The following is a 21,728-nucleotide window of genomic DNA, read 5'->3' as shown; positions in this document are numbered from 1 at the left end:
AAGAAAAGTCCAGGTCCCCACAGATTCACTACCAAATTCTACAAGAACTTTAGGGAAGACTTAATGCCAATACTCCTCAAACTCTTTAATAAAATTGAAAAGGAAACAGTAGTTTCAAATTCATTCATGGAAGCAAGCATCATCCTGATACCTAAAACAGAAAAAGAGAACTACAGGCCAATCTCTTTAATGAACATCTCTGGAAAAAATCTCTAATAACATACTTGCAAACAGAATGCAACAAATCATTAAAAAGATCATACCCCTAGGGCTAGGGATTTAGCTCAGTGGTTTTGCCACCTGCTGCGCAAGCTCAAAGACCTGAGTTCGATCCCCGGTACCAAAAAAAAAAAAAAAGATCATACCCCATGACCATGTAAGATTCATTCCAGGGATGCAGGGATGGTTCAACATACACAAATCAATAAATGTAATATACCACATTAACAGAAGCAAGGAGAAAAATCGCAGGATCATCTCAAGAGATGCAGAAAAAGCATTTGACACAATCTAACATCCACTGATAATGAAAACTTTGAAGAAAATAAGTATAGAAAATCATTATCTTAATCTGATAAATGCCACCTATGACAAGCCAATGGGCAACATCATACTAAATGAAGAGAAGCTGAAAAATTTCCTCTAAAATCAGGAACCAGACAAGGATTCCACTATCCTGTTCAATATAGTTTTCAAAACATTAGCCAGGTCAATTAGACAAGAGAAAGAAATAAAAGTCTAGATAGGAAAGGAAGAAGTTAAATTATCATTAGTTGCAGACAACATGACTCTCTACATAGAAGACCCCAAAAACTCCACCAAAAGATTCCTAGAATTAATAACCAAATTCAGTATCATAATAGGATATAGTCAGCACTCAAAGATCAATCGCATTCCTGTACCCAACAACAAACTCACCAAGAGAAAAAATAACTTTTACAATAGTATCAGAAAAAATGAAATACTTAGCAATTAATCTAACTGTTACGGCCTGTATCTAGATGTTCTCCTAAAGCCTCATGAGCTCACGGGGGCAAGGCGGGGGAGGGGGGTGGGGGGGAGTAGCTTTTGAGAGGTGGCTGGATCTAGGGTGTGTGAATGTGGATTAAAGGTGCGTGAATATGGATTAAGGGTATAACAACTATATCAATCCACTGATTGGTTTAGCATAGTTCTGGGTGTGGATAATGGGAAGGCCTCCCCTGGGGTGGGTGGCACCACCAAAAGGCTTGTAGCTGGATGAAATGAAAAGGAAAAGGAAGCTTGCAGCTTGCTACCTCCTCCCTGCTCTGCCATGGACTGTTTCTCCTCTGTGATGCCCCTCTGCCATGCCTGCCTTGGAGCCAACCAACTATAGACTGAAACCTCTACAAACTGTGAGCTAAATTAAACCTTTCCTGCTTTAACTTGCTGTTGCCAGGTACTGTCTCAATAACAAGGAAAGTAACAAAGATATTAACCAATGAAGTGAAAGACCTTTACAATGAAAACTATATAATCCTGAAATAGGAGACAGAAGAAGATATCAGAAAATTGAAAGATATCCCCTGTTCTTAGATAGGCAGAACCAATACAGTCAAAATGGCCATCCTTACAAAACTGTTAAACAGATTTACTGCAATTCCAATCAAAATGCTAATAGTATTCCTCATAGAACTAGAGAAAGCAATCTTAAAATTCATATGGAATTAGAAGAGACCTAGAAAAGCAAAAGTAATTCTTAGCAACAAGGGCAATGCAGGGAACATCACAATCCCAGACTTCAAGTTATACTACAAGGCTCTAGTAATTTAAAAAAACAGCATGTTATTGAGGGTAGAAAAACACACTTGTGGATCAAGGGAACAGGACAGAAGATGCAGAAACAACTTTAGGCAAACTCAGCTACCTTATTTTTGACAAAGGGGCCAAATATATTCATTGGAGGAAAGACAGCCTCTTTAACAAATGGTGCTAGGCAAACTGGCTATCCACACGCCAAAAATTAAACCTAGATCCATACCATTCACCATGCACTGAACTAAAATCGAAATGGATCAAAGATCTAAATATTAAAAGAGACACTTATTCTGCTGGAATAAAAAATAGGTAAAATTCTTGAAGACATAGGAGTAGGCAAAGACTTTCTAAACAGAACCCCGGTTACACAAGAAATACTACCAAGTATCACCAAATGGGATCACATCAAATTAAAAAGCTTCTGTAAAGCAAAAGAAACCATCAACAGAATGAAGAGACAACCTACAGAGTAGAAAAAAAAATTTTGTCAGCTATTCCTCAAAGGACTAGCATCTAGAATATATAAAGAACTCAAAAAATTACATCGTCCCCAAATTTAAAGACCCAATCAAAAAGGGCATCTGAAAAGAATAGACACTTCCAAATGAAAAGTACAAAAGGAAATAAATATATGAAAAAAATGTTCAACATTGCTGGCCATTCAAAAAATGCAAATGAAGGGGCCAGGGATTTAGCTCAGTGGCACAGTGCCTGCCTCACAAGTGTAAGGTCCTGAGTTCGATCCCCAGTACCCCCCCCCAAAAATGAGATTCCATCTCACTCCAGAAAAAGAGCTATCATCTAGAAATTAACCAATAACAAATGCTGGAGGGGCTGCAGGGAAAAAGGAACCTTTCTTCATTGTTAGATGGAATATAAACTGGTACAACCACTATGGAAATCAGTATGAGCATTCTCCAGAAAACTAAAACTAGGACTGGGGATTTAGCTCAGTGGCGCCGTCCCTGCCTGGCAAGTGTAAAGTCCTAAGTTCGATTCCCAGTACCATAAAAACAAAACAAACAAACAATCCCCCCCCCCAAAAAAAACCCCTAAAACTAGGAATTTCATTTGATCCAGCTATTCTCTTTCTAGGTATCTTCCCAAAAGAATAAAAGACATCATACCACAGTGATGTATGCGTACCTATGTTTATAGTAGCACAATCCTGCCAAATCTTGGAAGCAGCCTATATGTCCATCAACAGATGGATGGATAAAGAAAAGGTGGTGTTTATATAGAATGGAGTACTGCTCTGCCATAAAGAATAAATTTGAGTCATTTGTAAGAAAATGGATACACCTTGAGACCATAATGTTAAGTGAAGTAAATCAGGCACACAAGCTTAAATATTGCACTTTCTTTTATATGAGAAATTTAAGGGGCCGGGGATTTAGCTCAGTGGTTCTGGTGCCTGCCTTGCAAGTGCAAGGTTCTGAGTTCAATCCCCGGTACCAAAAAAAAAAAAAAAAAAGAAATTTAATCTATAAATAAAGTACAAGATATAAGACAGACAATAGGAAAAAGGAGAAAAAAGTTATTGTGATCCAGCATGGACAATGTATCTAAAAGTGTACCTTGATTTACTATAACTGTCCTATGTGTTTTATATGTATTTTGGCCTGTTAGCCAAGCTATTTGTATGATAATTAATTTTATAAGGACTTATAAATAAATGAACCTGATGCTGGCAAAAAAGGGGGTGGAGGGGAAGAGGAAAAAAGAATTGAGATGTGTTATGTACATGTACCAAACCCCCACAATGAATATAGTCATTATGAACTGCAAACACGTATTAATAAAAATTTAAATAAATAAATAAAAGAGGGGAGAATAGCTGCAGGAAAGCAAACCTCAGGCCATGTCAGGTTGGCCCAACAAGGACTTGGAAATGACTTCTTTAAGAAGCATGACTGGGGTTTGGGGTGTAACAGTGGTAAAGCACATGCACTGAGACTGCGGGTTCCATCTTCAGCACCAAAAAAAAAAGTATGGTTGTGAAGAGAGAATAGCAGATGGGAAGTGACAGCTACTGGGTTTTCAAGCTAAAGCTAGGAACGAGCTGAGTTTGTGTACAAGATAATAGCAGTTCATATTAAAGGGAGCTATGTCCAAGGGGTAAAAGGGCTGGGAAACGCCAGCCAGATGAGATTTTTTTTTTTCTTGAGGTTCCTGGGGATTATTCATGCTAGACAAGTGCTCTACTACTGATTTACATCCCCAGCTCTTTTTACCTTATTTTGAAACAGGGTCTTGCTAAATTTGCAAACTTGCAATCCTCCTGCCTCAGCTTCCCAAGTAGCTGGGATTAAAATCAGGCATGTACCACCACACCCAGCTGGGATATGATCTTGTTAAGGAAGGGGGACTGTGAATTCAAGTTCTCATACTTGAATTCAGGGCTTCCTGGACCCTACTTCCAGAGTTTGCAGGTCTGAGGTTGGTCTGAGAACTGCCTCTAACAAGTTCCCAAGTGATGCTGCTGGTCCTGGGACCTCACTTGGAGAACCACTGGTAAGAAGATGTGTAGACAAGATGGCAAAAACTTAAGAAAGTTTACAGATTCTGTCTTTTAGAGTTTTCCTCCAGTTAATCATGAGGTTGTATGCTGAAAATGAAAGAGAGTGGTGGTGAAAAGAACAATGTGAAAAGAGTAAAAAATACTCCAAAGCCTGCTCACCAGCTATATGCATTCCCCACAGAACCTAGCAAGGACAGGACAGGCTCCCAAAGATAATTATTGTACTAACCAACCATTAACTGAATCTGCTGGTTCATGTCTGCACTAACTAAACATTAGCCTAAAGCCTTGGGCAGAGTTGGGAAATGAAGTTAGAGCGCGGAAAGGACAGAAGGCTACAGTTTGAAGGAAAAGATTCCAATTCCTTCCACTCTTCCTCAAATTCCTCATTTCTAACTCTCTCTCAAGCTCTTTGACCAAATGAGAATTGAGGTGCTATAATATAAGGGTCTGTGCTGCTTCTATAGAAGTAAGTGCTCCAGGGTCTAAGGTGGAAGACCAGCCCATCCTTCCTGAGCGGCTTCTGGTTCCGGGTACCTCGCAGGCCTTCACATGCTCGCTCTGCCAGTCTTCTCGGATCTTGTCCAGCGTGTTGACATGCTGCATGTACGCTTTGTCTGCAACGCAAGGAAAGAGCCTCTGTTCAGAGACTAGACAGCAGGCTCATCGGAGCTGTGGTGAGCTCACAAGGCCTTGAACAGCCACAAGGTGGCTGTCACTTTCCTTTAAACAGTGAACCAAGCACTAAGCAAGAAATGCCTCAAGGAGGAAGTGAAAGCTGAGGCGGAACCTCAGCCAGGGTTTTCTGTATCTACCTCTGCCTTAGTAGTCGATGCACTTTTCATTTTCAGGAAAAATCTCCAATGAAGGATCCAGAGAGAACTCTCTTGAACCCAAAAGCAGCACCAAGATAATTTGTTTTTCAGCAAATAATTTTTTATAAATATTTTAATTTTTTTTCTTTTTTTGACACATGGTCTCACTATGTAGTTCAGGTTGGCCTTGAACTCACTATGTAACCCAAGCTGGCCTCAAACTCGCAGTGATCCTCCTGCCTCAGCTTCCTGAGTGCTGGGATTACAGGCATGTACCACCATGCCTGGCTGTTTTCCTTTAAATTTGTACAAACTAATATACTTTGATTTTTTTATTTAGAGGTTTCCTAAGTGGGGGGCTTCACAAGAGGCCTATTTCTGGGAATTAGAAAGCTTTACAACTTCTGGTTTGGGTTTTGGACTTCAGAGATGACAAGGCCTTACACCTCAGCTGTTTCTTTCATAGCAGATGAAGGCTGCAAGGGCTGAAACAGTCTTTTGGACAGTTATCCACAAAACATCAGAACAATTCCAAAGCAGCCACCACAGGACTCCACCGCCAACAAACACTTAACACCTAAGGCAGCAAGACCTCCACAGGTCGTAGCTAGAACCTGCTGACTCTTGTGCTTCCCCCCACTTTCTGGAGTTCTTGCATACCTTCCCTTCCTCCCTCCTCTCCCTTCCTTCCCTCTTCTCTCTTCTTTTCCTCCCTTCTTCTAATATTTTGTTAACCCTACCATAAATACATAATATTCTTTATTGTAAAACTACTTTTCTCAGAGACACACTTAGGAGAATGTAAACCCCACCACTAACCCTCCCCATCCAGAGGAAAAGCCCCCTCACCTGTGTCTTCTACTGCAGTCTTTGAAGTTGCCAGTTTCACAAAAAGCTGTGGAGACAAAAAAGAACAGAGATCGGGAACGCTGGGCCAGGCTTCCATAGACAAACACGTGTAAAAGCAGTGACTATGAAAAGACAAGGTCTTGTCGAAGTTGCATCTACTTTTCCCTCACGAGCAAATCACTCAATCTGTCCTTTAATCTTCTCACTATTGGAAAATGGCCATAAACATAATGCCCTATGTCTTACTAAACACCTACTCCTGACCTCTCGTTGCTGACAATCTTATGCCAAGATTTTATAAAATTAAGTTTCCAATCTGCCCAAGCAAGAGGCCACAAATACAAGAGCTGTATTTTGAAAAAGATAAAAAAAATAAATCAGAACTCTTCTGTTATCCTTTGCTCCCCAAGGCCATGCTTCCTAGTGCTTGCCCCATCCCCAAATATGTAACAAAGATTTTTAAGGCTGTTAGTTGGCTTTAAACTGATAAATTTAAATCTCAAATCTTTCATATTGTCAGCCTTCCTAGGTACCTTTTCTTGTTGCTTCGTGTTTACCAGGTTGGCACTCCGGTGGACAGCTTGCTCTGCCTCATCTTTGTCCCGGCACTTCTGCTCATAGGTCTTCTTTGCCTTTGTTGTTTAAAAGAGAGGAGCAAGACAAGTGAGCAGGTTATAATCCTGGAAAGTAGCCACCTTAGGCCTCCAAGCCCAGCAGAAACAGGGCATTCTGGTTAGTGCTGCAATCACTAGGAGACCTTGGACTCCCAGAAAGCACATGCTCATTCCTGTCAGTCTCTGAAATGTCTCTCTGGCTCTAGCCCTCTTCCAAATTATGGATGGAGTGGCAACTTCATCATGGAAGTAATAACTCCAATTTAGTAACACAATGTGCAGGACCTTTAAAATTTGACTGAAACAAAAGATGGAATCTGAAATAGACAAAATTAAAATATCCATTTAACTCCATGATATGTAATCCAAAACTTGTGTAGCAATCATTATTCTCAGAATTTATGTGCAATTATTACTCATTGATACCAACACATTCTAATTATTCCTCACTATTCTAATGTGCCTGGCCACAATCGTTGGGGGCCTCCAAAGACATTTCTTTCACCTTAGTACAGTCATGTTCCTTTTTTTTGGTACTGGGGATTGAAATCAGGACCTTGTGCTTGGGAGGCAGGTGCCGGCTAAATCCCTGGCCCAGTCATGTTCCTTTTTTTGACTGCTGGCTTTACTTTTTATTTTTTTTATTTTTATTTTTTTGCTTAAATTCTTTTATTGGTACATTTTAGGTATACAATACGTTTACATTTATAATTGGGTGCTTGTGCCTGTACATGATGAATCTTGGTTCTTATTTTTTCCCCATTACCTGTGCGTCCTTCACCCCTCCATCCTTCCCTATTTACACAGACTTCATTTCCATTTTTTTTCTTTTCTCATAATTTTTCCTTTCCATTCTTTCCTTTCCCCATCTCCTCCCACCACCCCTACCCCTTTGGACCTTTTCCTATTTCAAAGTATCAATTATTAGCTATTAATCCTTTTAATCCTTATTTACACTCTCAGTTTCTCACACTAAAGAAATTATTTGGTATTTACACATGCAAGTCCTATTTATTTTCACTTAAGAGTATGGCCTCAATATGCATCCATTTAGCTATAAATGACTCTAGTTTCTCGTTCTTTATGGCTGAGTAGTACTCCATTTTATTAAAAAACCACATCTTCTTTATCCAGTTTCCAGTTGATGGGCACTTGGGCTGTTTCCAAGCTTTAGCTATTACGAACTGTGCTGCTATAAACATGTGTGCACATATATCTCTGTGGTATGATTCTTTTAATTATTTTGGGAAAATATCCAGCAGGGGAATAGCTGGGTCAAATGGGACCTCATGTTTCTTTTTGATTTAAAGAGTGTTGTTTTAAGCAGCTTAAAAGTAGACCATCTCTTTATCAAAATAAAAATTGAAAGGTCTAGGGATGAATCTCAGTGGTTTGATCTCCAGTAACAAACACATAAACACAAAAAAATAGGTAACAGGCTATCCTGTGCCATAATACTAATATTATGCAAACAGTTCACAAACTATAATCATTAGTGAATCAGTGATTTTCTGTTCAACTATGGAAACAAAGCCTTAACATGTTTAAATGAAACCAAACTTTTGACCCAAACAATTAGCTAATCAATAAAAATGGTGGAGAAAATGTGCTCAGGAATTAAGACACTGAGTTCTGGTCCTTGCTTGGCTGGTTTCTCTGAGGGTGCCTGTGAACTGGAGATAAAGTGCTAACCCTGAGGGTATAGGTTCGAATCAAGGACAACAGTTCAAATCCTAGCTCCACCATTGTCTGGATGTTCTTAAGTAAATTATTTAGTCTTTCTATGCATCAGTTCTGCCCTCTGTAAAGCAAGGATTTTATATACAAATGCATATAATATATATTTGTTCCCAAATATATATAAAAAATAAAAGCAGATAAGCTGTATTCCTATAGCTATTACTATTTTTTTTTTTTTTTTTTTGGTACTGGGGATTGAACCCGGGTCCTTGCACTGGTGCAGCAGGTGGCAAAACCACTGAGCTAAATCCTTGGCCCGCTATTACCAATTTATAAACAAAATTGTATTTATACATGGAATTCAACCCACAAAACCATGAAAATTGAAGTTAATACTAATGTTTTAAAATAAAGTAACCTTTGTAGAGATGGTTTGTGCTTACCAAATACTTCATGTGCTTCCCTACACTTCTCAGCATCCTCTGCATTTCAGCTAGTTAGCCTTTCAGTAAAGAAGCTTACAATTCTCTCTGTATGCTATCATCTATAGAAATACGAGTTCATAATTTTTCACAAGTGCAATAACATGATATTCATGTAACAATATCCATGTAACAATTCTTTTCATGCAACAATATGTTGGAAACGTTTTTCTGTATCAAGCATGATCCCTGTAACTCAAAACTTTCAATAGTTGTAAAACACACATATGACTTAAATAGGTTAATTTGGCATAATTTTCTTAATCAGCTCTCCATTGATGGATATTTACCTTGTTTCTCATTCTTTAGACATGCCAATACACTAACTTTTTTCCATTAAGTTTATTGGTACATTTTAGGTATATAATACAGTTGCATTCATCATTGGGATCTTGTACCTTTACATGACGTATCTTGGTTCTTATTTTTTTTCCCCATTCCCCTGCCCTCCCTTCACCCCCTCCACTCTTCCCTATTTACAAAGAATTTGTTTCCATTTTTTTCCTTTCCTCATATTTTTCTTTTCCTTTCTTTCCTTTCCTCTACCCCTCCCACTTCCCCTACTCCTTTAAACCTTTTCTTCCTATTTCACATAATCAATTATACATTTTTTAAATTACAATTATTAAGATTTAGAGGACATTAAGACAGATTTTTTTTAAATTTTATTTTATTGGTACAATTTAGATACACAATATAATGACATTCATCATTGGAAATTTGCACCTTTACATAATCTCTCTTGGTTTTTATTTTTCCCCCTTCCCCTGCCCTCCCTTCAACCCCTCCATCCCTCCCTATTTACAAAGACTTTGTTTCCCTTTTACATTTTCTCATATTCATTCCACTCCCTTCTTTCCTTTTCCCTACCCCTCCCACTTCCCCTTCCCCTTTGCCCCTTTTCTTCCTATTTCACATTATCTATTACACCTTTTAGTCCTTATTTACACTTTCAGTTTCTCACAGAGAAACTATTCGGTATTTACACATGTGTATCCTGTTTATTTCACTTAAGAGTATGGCCTCAATGTTCATCCATTTAGCTATAAATGTCTCTAATTTCTCATTTTTTATGGCTGAGTACTACTCCATTTTATTAAAAAAAGACACATTTTGTTTTGTTTTGTTTTGGTACTGGGGATCGAACTCCAGTCCTTGTGCTTGTACAGGAGGCAGCAAAACCACTCAGCTAAATCCCTGGCCCAAACCACATTTTCTTTATCGAGTCTCCAGTTGATGGGCATTCGGGCTGTTTCCAAGTTTTAGCTATTACAAATTGTGCTGCTATAAACATGGGTACACATGTATCACTGAGGTATGATGCTTTTAATTCTTTGGGGAAGATACCCAGCAGGGGAATAGCTGGGTCAAATGGGGCTTCCAGTCCTAGTTCTTTGAGGTATCTCCATACTGATTTCCACAGTGCTTGCACCAGTCTACACTCCCACCAGCAGTGGAGCAGTGTTCCTCTTTCCCCACAGCCCTGCCAGCATTTGTTATTGGTTGATTTCTTGATAGCAGCCATTCTTTCTGGAGTGAAGTGGAATCTCAGCGTTGTTTTCATTTGCATCTCTCGAATGACCAGTGATGTTGAACACTTTTTCATATATTTGCTATTTCTACTTCTTTGTCTGAGAAATGTCTGTTCATTTCAGATGTCCATTTTTGGATTGGGTCTTTAAATTTGGGAGGTCTGATCTTTTTAAAGTTCTTTATAGAATCGAGATAGTAGACCTTTGTCTGGGGAACAGCAGGTGAAGATTTTTTCTCACATTGTGGGTTGTCTCCTCACACTGTTGGTGGCTTTTCTTGCTGTACAGAAGCCTTTTAATAAGAAGAGATCCCACTTGTTGATTGTTTGTGCTAGTTCACGGGCAACTGAGGTTTTGTTCATAAAATCTTTTCCTACACTGATGTCTTCAAGGGTTCTACCTAACCTCTGTTCCAACTGGTTCAGAGTTTCTATTTTAATATTTAGATCTTTAATCCATTTTGATTTCAGTTTAGTGCATGGTGAGAGATACAGGTCTAGTTTTAATCTTTGGCAAGTTGAAGCCCAGTTTTTCCAGCATCACTTATTAAAGAGGCTATCTTTCCTCCAGTGAGGGTGTTTGGCTCCTTTGTTGAAGATGAGATGGCTGAGTGTGTCTGGTGTTGTTTCCGCATCTTCTAATCTGTTCTACTGGTCCTCAAGTCTGTTTCTTTGCCAGTACCATGCTGTTTTTATCACAGTAGCTTTGTAGTAGAGTTGCAGGTTGGGGATTGTGATACCCCCTGCCATGTCTCCATTACCTAGAATTGCTTTTGCTATTCTGGGTCTCTTCTTGTTCCAAATGAATTTTTGAATTGTTTTCTCAAGGTCTATGAAGTATGCTGCTGGGATCTCAATTGGAATTGCATTAAATCTATATAGCAGTTTTGGCAGTATGGCCATTTTCACTATATTGATCCTTCCTACCCAGGAGCAGGGGCTGTCTGTCCATTTTCTGATATCATCTTCAATCTCTCTTTTCAGAGTGCCATAGTTTTCCAAGAAGAGGTCTTTGATTTCTTTCATTAGGATGATTCCTAGGTATTTCAGTTTTTTGGATGCTATTGTGAAAGGAATTATTTGCCCTATTTCTCTCTCAGTGAGTCTGTCATTGGTGCAGAGGAAAGCTATTGATTTTTGTGTGTTGACCTTGTAACCAGCTACTTGACTGAATTTGGTTATTAAATCTAGAATACTTTTGGTGGAGTTCTTGGGGTCTTCTATATAGAGTATCATGTCATCTGCAAAGAATGACAATTTGACTTCTTCATTTCCTATCTTTATTCCTTTTATTTCTTTCTCTTGTCTAATTGCCGTGGCTAATGTTTCCAGAACTATATTGAACAAGAGTGGTGACAGTGGACATCCTTGTCTTGTTCCTGATTTGAGTGTGAAGGATTTCAGTTTTTGACCATTTAGTATGATATTGGCTGTTGGTTTTTCATAGATGGCTTCTATCAGTTTGAGGTAGAGACCATCTATTCCAATTTTTTGTAGGGTTTTTATCATAAATGCATGTTGGATTTTGTCAAATGCTTTTTCTGCATCTATGGAGATAAACACATGGTTTTTTCCTTGGCTCTATTGATAAAGTGTATTACATTGATTGATTTGTGTATGTTGAACCATCCCTGCATCTCTGGGATGAATCCCACTTGATCAGGGTGTATGATCTTCTTGATGATCTGCATTCTATTTGCCAGTATCTTGTTAAGGATTTTTGCATCTATGTTCATTAGTGAGATTGGCCTATAGTTCTCTTTTTCAGTTGGGTCTTTCTGTGCTTTGGGGATCAAGGTGATGCTTGCTTCCAGGAATGAATTTGGGAGTATTGCTTCCCTTTCAATTTCATTGAAGAGTTTAAACAGTAGTGGCAGTAGTTCCTCTCTAAATGTCTTGTAGAATTCAACAGTGAAGCTATCAGGGCCCAGGCTTTTCTTAGTTGGTAAGATTTTTATTACGTTTTCAAATTCCTTGGTTGATATTGGGTCGTTTAGAATTTGTAGGTCTTCATTCACCTTTGGTAATTCATACGTATCTAGGAATCTGTCCATGTCTTCTGTGTTGTCCGTCTTATTGGCATATAGGTTCTGGAAGTAGGTATTGATGATCCTCTGGATTTCTGCTGGGTCTGTTGTAATTTCACCCTTTTCATTCCTAATTGCATGGATTTGGGCCTTTTCTTTCATTTTTCTGATAAGGTTGGCTAAGGGTTTGTCAATTTTGTTGATTCTTTCAAAGAACCTCTTGGCTTCATTAATTTTTTGTATCATTCTCTTAGTCCCCATTGCATTGATTTCTCCTCTGATCTTTATAATTTCCTCCCTTGTATGAGCTTTGGGGTTGTCCTGGCTCTACCTTTTCCTAGAAGCTTGAGTTTACATCAGGTTGTTTAATTGGGCTCGCTCTGTTTTCCTAATATGTGTATTCACTGCTGTGAATTTGCTTCGTAAGACTGCTTTCATTGTGTCCCATAGATTCTGATATGTTGTACTGTCATTGTCATTTAATTGTAGGAACTCTCTGATTTCTTCTTTAATTTTCTTTGTAACCCATTGGTTATGCAGAAGTGTGTTATTCAATTTCCATGTGTTTATGTAATTTTTGCAGTTTCTTTTGCTATTGATCTCCAATTTCATCACAATATGGTCTGATAATATACAGGGGATAACTTCAATTCCTTTGCACTTACCTAAACATGTTCTATGAGTGAGTATGTGGTCTACTTTGGAGAATGACCTGTGTGCAGCTGAAAACAAAGTGTATTCTGATTTTGTGAGGTGGAAGACTCTGTAAACATCTGTTAAGTTCATTTGTTCAAGAGTTCAATTGAGTTCTAGTATTTCATTACTTATTTTTTGTCTAGTTGATCTATCTATTTGTGACAATGGAGTATTGAGGTCCCCCAGTACTACTGTATTAGTGCATATATGACTTTTCATGTCCATTAGTATTTTTTTATATAGTTGGGTGCACTAGTGTTTGGTGCATAGATATTTAAGATTGTCATCTCTTCCTGTTGGATTCTTCCCTTTACAAGGATGCAGCATCCTTCTTTGTCTCTCTTAATCAGTGGTGGTTTGAAATCCACTTGATCTGCAAAGAGGATAATTACTCCTGCTTTTTTTCAGGTTCCCATTGCATGGAGTATTGTTTTCCACCCTTTAACTTTCAATCTATAAGTTTCTTTTTGAATTAAGTGTGTTTCTTGTATGCAGCATATTGTTGGATTTTGCTTCTTGACACATCCTGCCAGTCTGCTTCTTTTGATTGGTGAATTGAGACCATTAACATTGATGGTTATAACTGATATGTATTGACTTATCATTGTCATGACTTTTTCTTTTTGTTGGATTCTCCCCCTTTGCATTTAATTTCATTTCATGCCCAATGGATTCATTCTGCTGTGGTTCCTGGGCTTGTGATCCCCATTGTCTGTTCCTAGGATATTATCTAAAATTTTTTGGAGTGCTGGTTTGGTATTCATGAAGTTCCTAAGGTGATCTTTGTCATGAAAGTATCTTATTTCTCCATCAATTTTGAAAGATAGTTTTGCAAGGTACTTCAATCTGGGTTGGAGGCTGTTTTCTTTTAGGGCTTGGAATACATCACTCCAATCTCTTCCTGCCTTGAGGGTTTGAGTTGAGAAGTCTGCTGTGATTCTGATGGGCTTTCCTTTGTATGTGATTTGTTTCTTTTCTCTGACTGCTTGGAGAACTTTGTTCTTCTGTTGTGTTTCTGGAATCTTAACAATTATATGCCTATGTGTAGATTTTTTTTTTGACCACGGCTAGTTGGAGTCCTGTATGCCTCACTTATCTGTATGTCAAGTTCTTTTCCCCTGCTTGGGAAGTTTTCTGCCATTACTTCTGTGAACAGTTTTTTATGTCATCTGCACTCTCTCCTGTTTCTTTGTTGACTCCAATCAGTCTTATGTTATTCTTCTTTGCATCGTCTAGAAGCTGCTGGATTGATTTCTCATGTTCCCTTACAATTTTGAAGCAATTTTTCTTTTCCTGGTCACTAATTGCAAACCTATCTTCTATATCTTAAATTCTGTCCTCAAATTGGCTCATTTTGCTGTGTAGACTTTCAATGGAGTTTTTAATCTCCTGGAAATCTGTTTGCATCAGTTTTATAGATTCCATTTTTTTCCTATGTTGGGATTCCATCATGTTCCTCAGCTCCTCTATTTTTTTTTTAATCTGTGTCCTCTCTAGATTTATTAATCATGTCTTGCACTATGGGCACAATCTCTGCTGTTATCTGAGAAATTATTTCTGATTTCATTTTTTCCAGATCCTCTTTTGTTGCCAGTTCAGGGGTTCCAGGTGGTTGAGTATCAGAGTGTTCCATCTCCTTTCCCTTTGGGGTTGCTGTAGGTGATCTGGAAGTCTGGTTTTGAGACTTGTTTACATGTTTTCTTATTTTGATGGGGGTAAGGTGCTGCTGGCGTCCACACGGCTCACCTCCTCTATGCTGGGAGCGGTGGAACGGTGGCCCAGAAGCCCCTTCCTCTGGGCTGGGAACAGTGGAACCCATTACCACAGATTTTACAGAATTTAAAAGGATATAGAAAGCATATTACAAAAATCTTTTTTGAAATAAATTTGACAACTTCTATGAAGTACCTTGGAAGACAAATTGATGAAACTGACTCTAGAAGAAGTATAAAATTTGAATAGCACCTATTAAAGAAAGTGTATTTGTAGCTTAAAAGCCTGCCTATATGACAACAAGCTCATACACATTTTAACTGATGAATTGTATCAAACATTTAAAGCAGAAAAAAGAAGGAACATTTCTCCTCTCATTTTAGGAAATCAACATTGTGCTAATAACTAAAACTGGATAAAGATAATAGAAGAAAAAAGTATGAAGATAGATAAAAATTTGTTTAACAAAACAAACTATTAGAAGTCAGATCTGCAGTATGTAGAAAGTGGTTTTATTATAGAGATGGCAGTGTTGGTTCACCATGGGAAGATCCACCCCCAAAAGTCATCACTTTAACAGAAGAAAGGAAAAAGCCAATGATCCTGTCAGTAGTTGCAGAAAAAGTAACCAATACACTAATTTTATTTGGAGTACTGTGTGAGATACACAGGACAAATTCTTAAAAGTGTAATTGTCTGGCAAAAAAAGCATTTATACATCAGACTTCCTGCTGAAATGGTTGCATTGATTTATACTCCTACTAATATTATATAGAAGTAATTATTTCCTCATGCTCTCACCAACACCAAGCTTAGTATTTTTTTTTTTTAATGTGAGATCGTTGATCTTGAGCCTGTGGCCAGCAGCCGGCCCCAGATGTCTCCAAATCCACATTTTTGTTTTGCCTCCAATTCTTATGTCTCCAAAGACAAGGAACCAAAGACACGCCTTTGTAGGAGGGCTAGTCAATATTTTTAATCTTATCTAAACACTGAGGAAAAAAAATCCTAGCATATTGTCTTATTTCCATGTCTTTCATTATTACTAAAGTAGTTTCATTGCTTGACATATAGCAAGTATTCTGTAAATTATTACATTTCCAAAAGACATGTTTTGAGTACCATATCTCTGATATTATACTGTATTATACTTGATTTCTTGACTAGCTTCTCCATATAGTGTAAACTTTTAAAAGGTAAGAAATAAAGTGGTTTATCCTTCCTATTCTGTCTTTTGCCTACTTTTCTATTAGAGCATTTTTAATTTTAATTGATTTTTAAGACTTCAGTGTATATTAGGATCACTAAGCAGCTATAAGGTATGTAAGTCTCAAATATTTTTCTAAGTGTTTCATCTATCATAGAAGTATATATAAGGTGATAATATTTTTCTTTTACTATAAAGAAATCTTAAGCCACATATAATGGTACACACCTGTATTCCCAGCCCTATGGGAGGCCAAGGCAGGAGGATTGCAAGTTTAAGCCTAGCCTAGGCAAATCAGCTACTTAGCAAGAACTTTTCTCAAAATAAAAAATAAAAAAGGGCTGGGGACATAGTTCATTGTGAAGGCCATGGGTTCAATCCCCAGTACCAAAAGAAAAAAGTCTTAAATTTTATTATACAAGTTATCATTTTTTGTCTATCCATTTTTATTTTTTAATATGACACATTAAGTAGTTTTTCTCTGTTCTAATACAGTCCTTATAATTGTATTTTAAAAGGCTACCAAATATATTTAACCCTTCTCCAACTGTCAGTTACTAGGTCATTTACAATTTTCATCATTGAATATTTTCATGCCTTTGTTATTCATATTTTGGATGGTTCCTGAAGTCTTAAATTCTTAGCCTAAGATTGATGGGGTATTCACCTTTAATAGCAGCATAACTCTTTTTTTTTTTTTTTTTTTTTTTGGTACCGGCGATCGAACTCAGGTCCTTGAGCTTGCAAGCCAGGCAGTGTTACCACTGAGCTAAATCCCCAGCCCCAACAGCATAACTCTTAATAGGTAAATCTTGGAAGAAGCCTTTTAACAGATGAATGGATAATAAAAATGTATATATATATATATATATATATATATATATATATATGTATGTACATCAGCCATAAAGAAGTACAAATTTGAGTTATTTGTAGAAAAATGGAGGGACCGGCAGACCATAATGCTTAGTGAAACAAATCAGACACACAAACTTAAATATCACATGATTTCTCTTACCTGAGAAACCCAAAGTAATAAATAATTTAAAGAGTAAAATAAATGACAGATAATAGGAAACAGAGAGGTAGAGGTTTTACAGATGAGAAGGGGATCTAGAGATGGAGGAAAAGTGGCAGGAGAGGAGGGGAAGACGAAATAAAAAGGACTAACATGCAGTACACCTATATATGTACCAGTTTCCACAGTGAATGTATTCATTATGTATTGCAAATATGTACTAATAAAAAGGTAATTAAAATAAATAATTTTTTAAAAGATTGATGGGGTGTGATTACATTTATAGCACCAGAAAGATATTGCAAAATATCTTTTATTCTATTTATTTATTTATTTTTGGTTTTTTAAGACAGGGTCTCTCTATGTAGTTCAGGTGGGCCTTGAATTCACTATGTAGCCCAGGCTGGCCTCAAACTCAAGAGATCCTCCTGCCTCAGCCTCCCGAGTGCTGGGATTACAGACATGCACCACCATGCCTAGCTGCAAAATATCTTTTAGAGAGGCTTTCCAGGCTTCTGGAAAGATGGAACAGTTATGCTTTTCCACACTGGTAGAATTAAAAACCCTAATCATTATGCATAAAACAAACATAAGGTTCTAAAGATGAGAGAAGGCAGACTGGCTAGTGAACTTGGACTCAAAGAGCAACCCAATAGTAAGTTTCCTGGGCCTCTTTTTTCCTTCATATATCATAGTCTGAATGCCACAGAAGCAGGCAGCTCAAAAACACCAGTGATCACAGACCAAAAGAACCTCAACAAAATCATGTTCTCTCTAGCCAAAACACTAGAAAAGGGGCAGCTTAGCAGAAGACCAAGCTTTAGAAAATATTCACAATGAATAATCATTATGTACTAAAACATATACTAATAACAAATTTAAAAAGAAAATAATCATTCTATTGCTTCTTGGCCTTTTGGCTAAGATCAAGTGAAAATAACCATTCTACTGCCACTAAACACCACATAAAAAACTGGGCCCCCATCCCCAATGTGCCAGCAAAGGCCAAGGGGAGAGTCTAAACTTCCATCATCACCAGGCTGTAAAGGGCACCAACTCCCCTGCCAAGGTGGCATCAAAGGACAAAGGGGATCTGAGATTTTCATTCCCACCAGAGGATACAAATCTACACAAGCACTGTGTCAGTGGAAACCATGTAGAGAACTTGAACTTCTCCCCACTCCTGGCAGTAGTGTTATAACCCTTCCCCAACCCCTACCAGGGTGGTGTCAGAGGGGTCTAAGGAAGAGTCAGAACCCTAACCACCTTCCAATACTGACAGGTCCACACCTACTCTGTTGTGTCAGTGATACCAAGAAAGGGACTTGGACTTTTACCCAACCCCTGCAATAATGAGGCCTCACTTTCCTGCTGCTGGAATGGTGTCAGAGGAAACCAGCTAAACCAAAAGGTTAAATAATGTCCAAAGTCTTGTAACAGTACCAAAATTCCAAAATCAATCAAATATCACTAACACCAAGAACCAGAAAGACATCAAACTGAATGAAAAAAGGGAAATCAATAGATGCCACCATCAAGATGGAAGAGAGATGTTAAAATTATATTACAAGGGCCGGGGATTTAGCTCAGTGGTTCTGCCACCTGCCATGCAAGCCCAAGGTCCCAAGTTTGATCCCCAGCACCAAAAAAATTTTGGGCCGGGGATTTAGCTCAGTGGTTCCGGCGCCTGCCTTGCAAGCACAAGGTCCCGAGTTCAATCTCTGGTACAAAAAAAAAAACAAAACAACAACAACAACAACAACAACAACAAAAATATATATATATATAACAAAAACTTTAAAACAGTTATCATAAGAGTATTCAGCAAGTATTTACACACTTAAATGAAAAAAATACATAGTATTTGTGAAGAAATAGAAAAGCTCAGCAAAGAAATAGATAACATACATAATAAAGTGGAAACTTTAAAACTGAAAAATACAATAACTAAAATAAAAAATTTCAATGGATGGGCTTAATATGAATGGAAGAGGGCTGAGGATTTAGCTCAGTGGTTTCGCCACCTGCTGCACAAGCGCAAGGACCCGAGTTCGATCCCTGGTACCAAAAAAAAAAAAAAAAAAAAGAATGGAAGAGACAGAAGAATCAGTAAGCTAAAAAACGAGCAGCAGTTGCTGAACACTTTGGTATGGGTTTGTAATCCCAAGTATATAAGAAGAAGTCTTGGACTGAGCATGGTGGTGCACACCTATAATCCCAGCACTTGAGAGCTTGTTTGGAGGTTCTATCAGGGGAGTGCAGCTATTTGTATACCCTTAACCAAGGAAATGGTCCTCCTCTATCAAAGATGGTCATCACCAACCACACAGCTTCAAGAGGGACAGACATGGAGTGGTGGAGGAGAATAGGAACACCCGCCTAGACAGCCAGATTAGCCAAATCAACCCTGGTAATCACTGGGGTGGCAGATGTTGCAGTCAGATTACCCTCATGTCCTAATCCCAGCACTTGAGAGGTTGAGGCAGGAGGATTGCCACAAGTTCAAGGCCACTACAGACTACCATAGTGAGTTCAAGACCAGTCTGAACTACATAGCAAGACCCTGTCTCAAACAAACAAAACAAACAAACAAAACCTTGGAATAGTAAAAGGAAAATAAAAGTATGATAAGCAAAAAATGAGTGAACATAATTTTTCTTTCTCTTGAAAAATTTTCTAAATTATTTTTGACAGGCAAATGAAAAAAATACTGATATAACTCTAAATATAAGTAGAGGAAATAATTAAGAAAATTATATTTTGATAAGCCTATCTCTAATTGTGAGAAAGCTTGGCCCAGACTGCTCAAATCATAAAAGGTCTGGGGGGAAAAATCATATATTCACCAACACTACTTGTGCACTACACTGACATTATTCCCTATTTACTAGTTATTTTGAGGTGATATCCATCAAAGAAAAAAGAAATGTACCAAGACAGACTGCATAACCATCAACAGTGCTGACACTTTCATATCAGGTCACAGTCACAGAATATCATGATGGCACATCTGTACAAAGAGGAATTCATAAATGTCCTAAAGTGGAATTTGTTGTATTTGTAGTTAACAGATCCATGAGAAGCTAGAATGAGATCCCCAGCAACTTGCTTTACCTCTGTCTTGCCAAATGTTTTTTTTTTGTACTGGGGATCGAACTCAGGAACTTGCACTTTCGAGGCAGGCGGTGGCACCACTGAGCTAAATCCTTGGCCCTTGCCCAGTATTTTTAATAAATTACTTAAAGGAAAGCAGACGTTTACAATTTCCAGTTATCTTTTTTTTTTTTTTTTTGGTACCGGGGATCAAACTCAAGACCTTGTGCTTGCCAGACAGGCACAGTGCCATTAAGCTACATCCCCAACCCAATTTCCAGTTATCTTAAAGCAGGAAAGAGTCAGTAAAAGAGGTAAACAGTCAAGATTCAAAATAGCCACAGAGTAAAGGCTCAAATACAAAATAAATGCCATCATATATATATATTTTTTTGTATCTTGGCCTAAAATATTTAAACTGACTTGCTTTATTTTCCCAAGTTATCAGAAAGATAACACCATTGTATTTTCACTATCTCATTTCATCTTCAAGCTTTCCAAAAGTCCTTTAAAAGGAGAGCCGAATCACTAAAGATTGTTCTCCCTAAAACACTACACTAATAAATAATAACATTATTGAAATGCTATTTGAGTAGGAATATCCTCATACACAGCACAGCATTTCCAAAAATGTTCCTATTACCCCCGCCTCAAAAGTCAATAAAGTGTGACTCACATCCATGGTTTTCTTGAATTGTAAGTTCTTTTGTTTATGGGCAGCATCCATTACAAGCTCTGTCTGTAAAGAGAGTGTAAGTACCATTAGTAAAAACAGAGATTATATATAATATTTTCTTTTTTTGCAATGCTAGGGATCAAATCCAGGGTATGCTAGGCTACCAACTGAGCTACACCAATAGCCCAGAAGTTATTATTACAACCAGCTTATCTTTTTTTTTTTTTTTGGTACCAGAGATTGAACTCAGGACCTTGTGCTTTAAAGGCAGGCAGCGGAACCACTGAGCTAAATCCCTGGCCCGACAACTAGCTTATCTTGAGAGCTGGGTGTTCAACATGATTTACAGCATTGAATCATACCATCCAGAAAGCAGTTGTGCTATTTATTACTCTCATTTTACAAATGAGGAAGGTGCAGAACCAAGAGGCTGAACAATGTGCCCAAGGTCTTAGGGCTAGTTAATGATGGTGCCCATCTTTGAACTTAGGCAGTCAGACATTACAGCCTGAAAATTCAGACACCTTGGAGACCCACTGATCACCTTAGAACATTTTCTTCATTAAATATGAAATCAAGAAACTTTGGTTTCAGGGCCAGGGATGTAGCTCAGTGGTGCTGCACCTGCCTGGCAAGCACAAGGTCCTGAGTTCGATTCCTGGTACCAGAAAAAAAAAGAATTTTCAATTTTTTGTTAAAGCACCATTTGTATTTAAAAGGAGGTCTTTATTCTGTAATCTTATGTTACATTAGGGACATAAACATTCACTTCTGTGGCTCATCAGTGACATGCTCTTCACCAGTAAAGAACCCTGGGCAATATGAGGGAAAGAAGTGTTTGTAGCACAGCTAAGAGATGATGCTCTCTTACTCTTTATCCACCTAACTCAGCCAAGATAAAGTCGAGTGAGTTCACTTGTCAGCATTTTCCCTGAGATCGATTAAGTTTTTGTCCGTCACCATAACACACAAACATAAATGGATTTTCAAGATACTTGGAGGGAATACTTGAGATGGTCTCACTTCA

General features: G+C 38.0%; 1 protein-coding gene and 1 non-coding gene across 2 annotated transcripts in view; both read right to left on the bottom strand.

Annotated features, from left to right (window-relative positions):
• Positions 1-21,728, bottom strand: part of Pstpip2 (proline-serine-threonine phosphatase interacting protein 2) — a 118,592-nt gene that overhangs the window by 22,295 nt on the left and 74,569 nt on the right. Inside the window, exons 6-9 of the mRNA XM_004855082.3 lie at positions 20,702-20,764; positions 6,498-6,596; positions 5,965-6,010; positions 4,838-4,917 (exon numbers count right to left, since the gene is read on the bottom strand). Coding sequence (XP_004855139.1) covers positions 4,838-4,917; positions 5,965-6,010; positions 6,498-6,596; positions 20,702-20,764 — 288 coding nt within the window. The remainder of the gene's footprint in view (positions 1-4,837; positions 4,918-5,964; positions 6,011-6,497; positions 6,597-20,701; positions 20,765-21,728) is intronic.
• Positions 15,537-15,669, bottom strand: LOC147830103 (small nucleolar RNA SNORA38). Its single transcript, XR_015445032.1, has one exon. It is a non-coding gene; the product is annotated as a small nucleolar RNA SNORA38 (small nucleolar RNA).

This window comes from Heterocephalus glaber, unplaced genomic scaffold, assembly GCF_053883595.1.
Source record: "Heterocephalus glaber isolate CG9 unplaced genomic scaffold, H.glaber_assembly_v1.0 deba00000331, whole genome shotgun sequence".
NCBI classification, from domain to species: Eukaryota; Metazoa; Chordata; class Mammalia; order Rodentia; family Bathyergidae; genus Heterocephalus; species Heterocephalus glaber.
Note: the sequence above shows the minus strand (reverse complement) of the source record. Positions and strands in the feature narration are given on the sequence as shown.